Source organism: Convolutriloba macropyga, chromosome 12 (genome assembly GCF_964194025.1).
Source record: "Convolutriloba macropyga chromosome 12, txConMacr16.3, whole genome shotgun sequence".
NCBI classification, from domain to species: Eukaryota; Metazoa; Xenacoelomorpha; order Acoela; family Convolutidae; genus Convolutriloba; species Convolutriloba macropyga.
This window is the reverse complement of record NC_134479.1, coordinates 35,405,535-35,415,784: the sequence shown is the minus strand read 5'-3', so window position 1 is coordinate 35,415,784 and position 10,250 is coordinate 35,405,535. Positions and strand designations below refer to the sequence as shown.

Sequence of the window (10,250 nt, the reverse complement as noted above, 5' to 3'; positions counted from 1 at the left end):
CAAATTTACAATATCGATTAATTTTACACAAAATACGCCGTTTGCCCCCCAAAAATTGCGTTATTTACTCTGTAGGTTATGCGATTTGTATGCCAATTGAGACAGTCATGAGTTCAATTCTTTCCCCTTACGCGTGCATTGTTAATTCAGCGTGGTTGAAGTATGAGCGTGTGTTTAGAAGTCTTTCTTGACTGAGAAGTTGAATTGCTGGCCGATTGTGTTCAAAGCCGACCGTGATTCCAAATAAGACTCAATTGTTTCGTCAGTTAGCAACGGCGGGTGTGGGCATTCGATCAGGTTTTCTGCCAATTTGCAAGAATACTAAAATTGCAAACAGAATTGATAAATTCCTGTGCTCGCTAAACAATGATACCATGTTGAAATAGAATGCTATTGTCAAATTTCCGCCCAACCGACCATTTCGTGAATATTATGTCATGCTACATATTTTCTTTATGCTAAATACGTTTAGGCTGACAATCAACGCGTGCTTTATTTTGCTGGACTATCGGTGGTGTTTAACAGCCGTGATAGCTCAGTTGGGAGAGCGTTAGACTGAAGATCTAAAGGTCCCTGGTTCGATCCCGGGTCGCGGCAAATATTTTCTTTACCCCCTCTAATTCTAGTCAATCCCTTATGTAAATGGTATATCCAACGCCATGTAATTCAATTTTCAGCGCCTCAAACTTTCATATTTTGAAAAAAAAATAAGAAACTAAGCGTGATCTTCAGGATTGAATCGTCGGCAATCCCCTCCCATCCCGGACCGAACACCCAGTCTATATCAGTAAAGTTCAAGTCTGTATCTAACTATTTTAATTTCGTTTCCCAGTACTGGGAAGTCTAAATACAAGTCTTACAAGTCTTAGCCAAGACTTGGATAACACTTGGAAGTTGATTCCCAAATGAAAGACGAGTGAAAATTCCGAATTTCGAAGATTTTTGTCGTGCCACGATTTAGGTTAGAGGTTAATTAATTTTTACCCGCAATTTTGCGGGTTCTTGTATATTGATACCGCGCCGATGCCAAACAGTACTCTAGGACCCCGGAAGGTCACAATGGGTCATTTCATGTAGTTATTGACTTATTGACCTCTTAGCGGTAATCAGCCGTTCAGCCCGTTTCCAGTCCGAATTTCACTAAAAGGAACCTAATAAATTTCAACCCGGGAGGAGGTTTCACCCCTATTTCACCCCTAATTAGCGGGGATTAGGGGTTAATCCAATTTCCACTCTTATTTATGAGAAAAAGTGTAAAAGAAAATAAAAAGTGGAATTATTATTTGAAATTTCACTCTTATTATTTAAAATTACACTCTTAAAATTACACTCTTACACCGCTATTTAAGCGGAGAAATAGGGGGGGGGGGGGTAATTTTTTTATTTTTACACTCTTTACACTCTTTTCCCCGCCCGTTATTTTACGGGAAAATCCTCCTCCCGGGAATGTACAAAAATGGACCATATTTCAGACCCGCTGAATATATGTCTGGAATTTGTGTCAGAGGAAAATTGTAAAGAAGACCGCTGTGAATCTACCCATGCTGTCCCGGACACCATTATCTAACTTCGGCTAATTTTGGAGCATCCGGACCTAATTTTTAATTTTTTTTAGTTAAACTTGGCTTTTTTCGGACCTATTTTCTTCTAATTTTTGGGTTATTTTTGGCGTTTTTGGACCTATTTTGGAGTAGTCGTTTTCGGACCTAATCAGATTAGTCTTTTTTCGAAAAGTTGAAAAGTTGAAGTCAGATTGACCTGAAATTTGGGGGATAGACTAATATGGGTACGAAGATTCCGATTTTAGTGTCAGATTTGACCGCACACCAACTTGCACGGGACTAGCGCACGCCGGTGCTGTGAAACGTAAAATTTTAATTGCTCGTGGAGTACTAGTAGCAGCATTATGACTTTTGGAGTTGTAGTGTAACTTTTCAAGGGCTTTCGATTGGTGACAATTTCAACCCCCGGGTGTGATTGGAAGTCGATGCTTCGGGATCACCCGAGTGCCGAAAACCGTAAATTGGACTTTTTGAGCGGCCGAATGAGTTTGATATGGTAAAAATATGATAACCTGAGACAGTTAGTCAGCCCGTTTTCAGTCCGAGTTTTACTAAAATGAACCTAATATATTTCAACCCGGGAGGAGGTTTCACCCCTATTTCACCCCTAATTAGCGGGGATTAGGGGTTAATCCAATTTCCACTCTTATTTATGAGAAAAATTGTAAAAGAAAATAAAAAAGTGGAATTATTATTTGAAATTACACTATTATTATTTAAAATTCAACTCTTAAAATTACACTCTTACACCGCTAATTAAGCGGAGAAATAGGGGTAATTTTTTTTATTTTTACACTCTTTACACTCTTTTCCCCGTTATTTTACGCGAAAATCCTCCTCCCGGGAATGTACAAAAATAGACCATATTTCAGACCCGCTGAATATATGTCTGGAATTTGTGTCAGAGGAAAATTGTAAAGAAGACCGCTGTGAATCTACCCATGCTGTCCCGGACACCATTATCTAACTTCGGCTAATTTTGGAGCTTCCGGACCTAATTTTTAATTTTTTTTAGTTAAACTTGGCTTTTTTCGGACCTATTTTCTTCTAATTTTTGGGATATTTTTGGCGTTTTCGGACCTATTTTGGAGTAGTCGTTTTCGGACCTAATCAGATTAGTCTTTTTTCGAAAAGTTGAAGTCAGATTGACCTGAAATTTGGGAGATAGACTAATATGGGTACGAAGATTCCGATTTTAGTGTCAGATTTGACCGCACACCAACTTGCACGGGACTAGCGCACGCCGGTGCTGTGAAACGTAAAATTTTAATTGCTCGTGGAGTACTAGTAGCAGCATTATGATTTTTGGAGTTGTAGTGTAACTTTTCAAGGGCTTTCGGTTGGTGACAATTTCAAACCCCGGGTGTGATTGGAAGTCGATGCTTCGGGATCACCCGAGTGCCGAAAACCGTAAATTGGACTTTTTGAGCGGCCGAAAGAGTTTGATATGGTAAAAATATGATAACCTGAGACAGTTAGTCAGCCCGTTTTCAGTCCGAGTTTTACTAAAATGAACCTAATATATTTCAACCCGGGAGGAGGTTTCACCCCTATTTCACCCCTAATTAGCGGGGATTAGGGTTTAATCCAATTTCCACTCTTATTTATGAGAAAAAGTGTAAAAGAAAATAAAAAGTGGAATTATTATTTGAAATTTCACTCTTATTATTTAAAATTACACTCTTAAAATTACACTCTTACACCGCTATTTAAGCGGAGAAATAGGGGGGGGGGGGTAATTTTTTTATTTTTACACTCTTTACACTCTTTTCCCCGCCCGTTATTTTACGGGAAAATCCTCCTCCCGGGAATGTACAAAAATGGACCATATTTCAGACCCGCTGAATATATGTCTGGAATTTGTGTCAGAGGAAAATTGTAAAGAAGACCGCTGTGAATCTACCCATGCTGTCCCGGACACCATTATCTAACTTCGGCTAATTTTGGAGCTTCCGGACCTAATTTTTAATTTTTTTTTAGTTAAACTTGGCTTTTTTCGGACCTATTTTCTTCTAATTTTTGGGTTATTTTTGGCGTTTTTGGACCTATTTTGGAGTAGTCGTTTTCGGACCTAATCAGATTAGTCTTTTTTCGAAAAGTTGAAAAGTTGAAGTCAGATTGACCTGAAATTTGGGAGATAGACTAATATGGGTACGAAGATTCCGATTTTAGTGTCAAATTTGACCGCACACCAACTTGCACGGGACTAGCGCACGCCGGTGCTGTGAAACGTAAAATTTTAATTGCTCGTGGAGTACTAGTAGCAGCATTATGATTTTTGGAGTTGTAGTGTAACTTTTCAAGGGCTTTCGATTGGTGACAATTTCAACCCCCGGGTGTGATTGGAAGTCGATGCTTCGGGATCACCCGAGTGCCGAAAACCGTAAATTGGACTTTTTGAGCGGCCGAATGAGTTTGATATGGTAAAAATATGATAACCTGAGACAGTTAGTCAGCCCGTTTTCAGTCCGAGTTTTACTAAAATGAACCTAATATATTTCAACCCGGGAGGAGGTTTCACCCCTATTTCACCCCTAATTAGCGGGGATTAGGGGTTAATCCAATTTCCACTCTTATTTATGAGAAAAAGTGTAAAAGAAAATAAAAAGTGGAATTATTATTTGAAATTTCACTCTTATTATTTAAAATTACACTCTTAAAATTACACTCTTACACCGCTATTTAAGTGGAGAAATAGGGGGGGGGGTAATTTTTTTATTTTTACACTCTTTACACTCTTTTCCCCGCCCGTTATTTTACGGGAAAATCCTCCTCCCGGGAATGTACAAAAATAGACCATATTTCAGACCCGCTGAATATATGTCTGGAATTTGTGTCAGAGGAAAATTGTAAAGAAGACCGCTGTGAATCTACCCATGCTGTCCCGGACACCATTATCTAACTTCGGCTAATTTTGGAGCTTCCGGACCTAATTTTTAATTTTTATTAGTTAAACTTGGCTTTTTTCGGACCTATTTTCTTCTCATTTTTGGGATATTTTTGGCGTTTTCGGACCTATTTTGGAGTAGTCGTTTTCGGACCTAATCAGATTAGTCATTTTTCGAAAAGTTGAAGTCAGATTGACCTGAAATTTGGGAGATAGACTAATATGGGTACGAAGATTCCGATTTTAGTGTCAGATTTGACCGCACACCAACTTGCACGGGACTAGCGCACGCCGGTGCTGTGAAACGTAAAATTTTAATTGCTCGTGGAGTACTAGTAGCAGCATTATGATTTTTGGAGTTGTAGTGTAACTTTTCAAGGGCTTTCGGTTGGTGACAATTTCAACCCCCGGGTGTGATTGGAAGTCGATGCTTCGGGATCACCCGAGTGCCGAAAACCGTAAATTGGACTTTTTGAGCGGCCGAAAGAGTTTGATATGGTAAAAATATGATAACCTGAGACAGTTAGTCAGCCCGTTTTCAGTCCGAGTTTTACTAAAATGAACCTAATATATTTCAACCCGGGAGGAGGTTTCACCCCTATTTCACCCCTAATTAGCGGGGATTAGGGGTTAATCCAATTTCCACTCTTATTTATGAGAAAAAGTGTAAAAGAAAATAAAAAGTGGAATTATTATTTGAAATTTCACTCTTATTATTTAAAATTACACTCTTAAAATTACACTCTTACACCGCTATTTAAGCGGAGAAATAGGGGGGGTAATTTTTTTTATTTTTACACTCTTTACACTCTTTTCCCCGCCCGTTATTTTACGGGAAAATCCTCCTCCCGGGAATGTACAAAAATGGACCATATTTCAGACCCGCTGAATATATGTCTGGAATTTGTGTCAGAGGAAAATTGTAAAGAAGACCGCTGTGAATCTACCCATGCTGTCCCGGACACCATTATCTAACTTCGGCTAATTTTGGAGCATCCGGACCTAATTTTTAATTTTTTTTAGTTAAACTTGGCTTTTTTCGGACCTATTTTCTTCTAATTTTTGGGTTATTTTTGGCGTTTTTGGACCTATTTTGGAGTAGTCGTTTTCGGACCTAATCAGATTAGTCTTTTTTCGAAAAGTTGAAAAGTTGAAGTCAGATTGACCTGAAATTTGGGAGATAGACTAATATGGGTACGAAGATTCCGATTTTAGTGTCAGATTTGACCGCACACCAACTTGCACGGGACTAGCGCACGCCGGTGCTGTGAAACGTAAAATTTTAATTGCTCGTGGAGTACTAGTAGCAGCATTATGATTTTTGGAGTTGTAGTGTAACTTTTCAAGGGCTTTCGATTGGTGACAATTTCAACCCCCGGGTGTGATTGGAAGTCGATGCTTCGGGATCACGCGAGTGCCGAAAACCGTAAATTGGACTTTTTGAGCGGCCGAATGAGTTTGATATGGTAAAAATATGATAACCTGAGACAGTTAGTCAGCCCGTTTTCAGTCCGAATTTTACTAAAATGAACCTAAAAAATTTCAACCCGGGAGGAGGTTTCACCCCTATTTCACCCCTAATTAGCGGGGATTAGGGGTTAATCCAATTTCCACTCTTATTTATGAGAAAAATTGTAAAAGAAAATAAAAAAGTGGAATTATTATTTGAAATTACACTATTATTATTTAAAATTCAACTCTTAAAATTACACTCTTACACCGCTAATTAAGCGGAGAAATAGGGGTAATTTTTTTTATTTTTACACTCTTTACACTCTTTTCCCCGTTATTTTACGCGAAAATCCTCCTCCCGGGAATGTACAAAAATGAACCATATTTCAGACCCGCTGAATATATGTCTGGAATTTGTGTCAGAGGAAAGTTTTAAAGAAGACCACTGTGAATCTACCCATGCTGTCCCGGATACCATTATCTATTTCGGCTAATTTTGGAGCTTCCGAACCTAATTTTTAATATTTTTAAGTTAAAATTTGCGTTTTTCGGACCTATTTTCTTCTAATTTTTGGGATATTTTTGGCGTTTTCGAACCTTTTTTGGACTTGCCAAGTCCTAAATCAGATTTGGCTTTAGAATTGTCAAGTATTAAATCGAACTTGGATTTAAAATTGCCGAGTCTTAAATCAGACCTGGATTGAGACTGCCAAATGAAAAAAGTGACATGATCCTGGCTCTGAATCAGTAATGAAACGAGACTTGTAAATAGACTTGCCCAGTATACTGAAAATGACTTGACGTTAGTTTCAGGTTGTGTTTCCAAAAAAGCTATCTCTATTACCTGCGAAAACTAGGAATAGAATGAAGACGAACAGGAAGAGAGTAAGGAACTAGAAATAGAAAATCAATTAACTAAAAAACGAGTTGATGAAAAAATATTCTTTCGAAATATTTAGAATTGTGATGTTGCGTTAAATTTCAATTTTATTCCACGTATAAATATTTAATTTACACTTTTATTTGACACTTTCTTTTCTTGTTAAGCGGAGAAATATGGTGTAAAACTCTCATTTTAACACTTTACACTCTTTTCCCCGTTATTTGCGAGTAAAAACCTCGACCCCGCAGGTAATGGAAGTGAGGAGAATCGATAAGGCCAAAGTCTTTAAGTTGTGGGATCTCCGACCATATTTCTGATCTTGTGATTACATGTCTGGATTTTCTACTAGCGGAAAAGTGTAAAGAAGACCGTTGTGAAGGTACCCATGCTATTGCGGGACCCCATCATCCAAATTCGGTTCAGTTTCCGAACCTATTTTGACTACTTTTCGGCAAATTTTTGGTGTTTTCCAGTCTGAGTTTTGACTTTTTTGGAGAATATTTTGGCTAATTATTACGTTCTCCGGAACTATTTTCAACTTAGATCAGACTTGAATTTAGGCTGCCAAGAGTAAAAAGTTACACGATCTTAGCTCTGAATCAGTAATGAAATGAGACTAGTAATTAAACATGCCACGTTCTAAAATGGAGTTCACGTTAGTTCAAGACTGTGTTTCCAAAAAAAAACAATATAACCTGCGAAAATTAAAAAAAAAGTAGGGTCTTTCCATTACAGCCTCCCTCCCACCACGCAAAATTATAAACCCGACGTGGCATTTTAGGTAGCGGAGGTGGGGGGGGGGGTTCGGAAAAGCCAAAGTTTTAAAGTTGGGGATCTTTTCACTTTGTGACGTCGGACATTTTCTGTAGGATGCAGGGAATTGTTATAACCAGATTTTGTAAGTTAGATAATTCAGGTGAACTTAGACAAGTTAATTAGGTGTTTGAAATAAGCGTTTTTGCTTAAAGGGTTTTTGTTTCAAGGCGCCAGAGAGCCATTGCAAAATAATGGGCAAACGCAAAAACTGGTACACTCAACTCTTTAAGTTAGATTCGTCATTGAATCTGAAAATTTGTGGGGATGTTCCCCTAATGATTGTCCACATTTAATAGTTATACGCAACCGATTACAGTTTTTTTATCTGAGTTATTAGCACGGGAAGTGGTGTTTTATGAAGTTTTTTTGGCATTTTAAGTGGAAAATTGATTGTTTATGGATGAAATAACCGTATAAACTAGTCGTAGTCGTATTTAATTGCGCAGTAATGTATTGTGTGATCATGGGAATGGTTTAGAAAATTGTGGAAGAATTTTATTGGATTTTTTTTTAATAAGAAAAGGCATTTATCAGGTTTTCGAAGTACCCTGGGTACATAATTTGTCCGACCCCTCCCGGGATGGGAAGGAGTTATTGGTTGATAACCAGTCAATGATGGGAGGAACCCATAATGGTCCTTTACTGCGGGTATAAATTTCAGGCCAATCAGACCACCCACCCTCCAGTTATTAACACCGGAACTAGTGTGATTTGAAGGTTTTTAGATGTGTTGCTGTGAATTATGACTGTTTGAGTAAGAAACAATGAGATTAATCAGTCGTAATGGCATGCACGTATGAATTAGGGTCTTGCGTGATCTTTGGAAGAGTTAAGGATGTAAAGTGGCAATTTTTGAGAATATTGGTAATTATCACAGGAAGGTAGTTAGCACCTAAATTGAAAGTCTTTTTTCGAAAAGTTGAAGTCGGATTGACCTGAAATTTGGGAGATAGACTAATATGGGTACGAATATTCCAATTTTAGTGTCAGATTTGACCGCACACCAACTTGCACGGGACTAGCGCACGCCGGTGCAGTGAAACGTAAAATTTGAATTGCTCGTGGAATACTAGTAGCAGCATTATGATGTTTGGAGTTGTAGTGTAACTTTTCAAGGGCTTTCGATTGGTGACAATTTCAACCCCCGGTTGTGATTGGAAGTCGATGCTTCGGGATAACCCGAGTGCCGAAAACCGTAAATTGGCCTTTTTGAGCGGCCGAATGAGTTTGATATGGTAAAAATATGATAACCTGAGACAGTAAGTCAGCCCGTTTTCAGTCCGAATTTTACTAAAATGAACCTAATAAATTTCAACCCGGGAGGAGGTTTCACCCCTATTTCACCCCTAATTAGCGGGGATTAGGGGTTAATCCAATTTCCACTCTTATTTATGAGAAAAAGTGTAAAAGAAAATTAAAAGTGGAATTATTATTTGAAATTACACTATTATTATTTAAAATTCAACTCTTAAAATTACACTCTTACACCGCTAATTAAGCGGAGAAATAGGGGTAATTTTTTTTAATTTTACACTCTTTACACTCTTTTCCCCGTTATTTTACGGGAAAATCCTCCTCCCGGAAATGTACAAAAATGCACCATGTTTCAGACCCGCTGAATATATGTCTGGAATTTGTGTCAGGAAAATTGTAAAGAAGACCGCTGTGAATCTACCCATGCTGTCCCGGACACCATTATCTATTTCGGCTAATTTTGGAGCTTCCGGACCTAATTTTTCTTATTTTTTATTTAAAATTGGCGTTTTTCGGACCTATTTTCTTCTAATTTTTGGGATATTTTTGGCGTTTTTTGGACCTATTTTGGACTTGCCAAGTCCTAAATCAGATTTGGCTTTAGAATTGTCAAGTATTAAATCGAACTTGGATTTAAAATTGCCGAGTCTTAAATCAGACCTGGATTTAGACTGCCAAATGAAAAAAGTGACATGATCATAGCTCTGAATCAGTAATGAAACGAGACTTGTAAATACACTTGCCCAGTATACTGAAAAAGACTTGACGTTAGTTTCAGGTTGTGTTTCGAAAAAGCTATCTCTATTACCTGCGAAAACTAGGAAGAGAATGAAGACGAACAGGAAGAGAGTAAGGAACTAGAAAAAGAAAATCAATTAACTAAAAAACGAGTTGATGAAAAAATATTCTTTCGAAATATTTAGAATTGTGATGTTGCGTTAAATTTCAATTTTATTCCACGTATAAATATTTAATTTACACTTTTATTTGACACTTTCCTTTCTTGTTAAGCGGAGAACTATGGTGTAAAAATTTCATTTTAACACTTTACACTCTTTTCCCCGTTATTTGCGAGTAAAAACCTCGACCCCGCAGGTAATGGAAGTGAGGAGAATCGATAAGGCCAAAGTCTTTAAGTTGTGGGATCTCCGACCATATTTCTGATCTTGTGATTACATGTCTGGATTTTCTACTAGCGGAAAAGTGTAAAGAAGACCGTTGTGAAGGTACCCATGCTATTGCGGGACCCCATCATCCAAATTCGGTTCAGTTTCCGAACCTATTTTGACTACTTTTCGGCAAATTTTTGGTGTTTTCCAGTCTGAGTTTTGACTTTTTTGGAGAATATTTTGGCTAATTATTACGTTCTCCGGAACTATTTTCAACTTAGATCAGA

At 37.9% G+C, this 10,250-nt stretch overlaps 1 protein-coding gene and 1 non-coding gene across 2 annotated transcripts in view; one reads left to right on the top strand and one right to left on the bottom strand.

Moving 5' to 3' along the window:
* Nucleotides 1-160: 160 nt before the first annotated feature.
* Nucleotides 161-10,250, bottom strand: part of LOC142350866 (uncharacterized) — a 73,644-nt gene continuing 63,554 nt past the window's right edge. The window contains exon 7 of the mRNA XM_075402850.1: nucleotides 161-321. Coding sequence (XP_075258965.1) covers nucleotides 175-321 — 147 coding nt within the window. The 3' untranslated portion in view covers nucleotides 161-174. The remainder of the gene's footprint in view (nucleotides 322-10,250) is intronic.
* On the top strand, nucleotides 525-597 carry Trnaf-gaa (transfer RNA phenylalanine (anticodon GAA)). Its single transcript has one exon. It is a non-coding gene; the product is annotated as a tRNA-Phe (tRNA).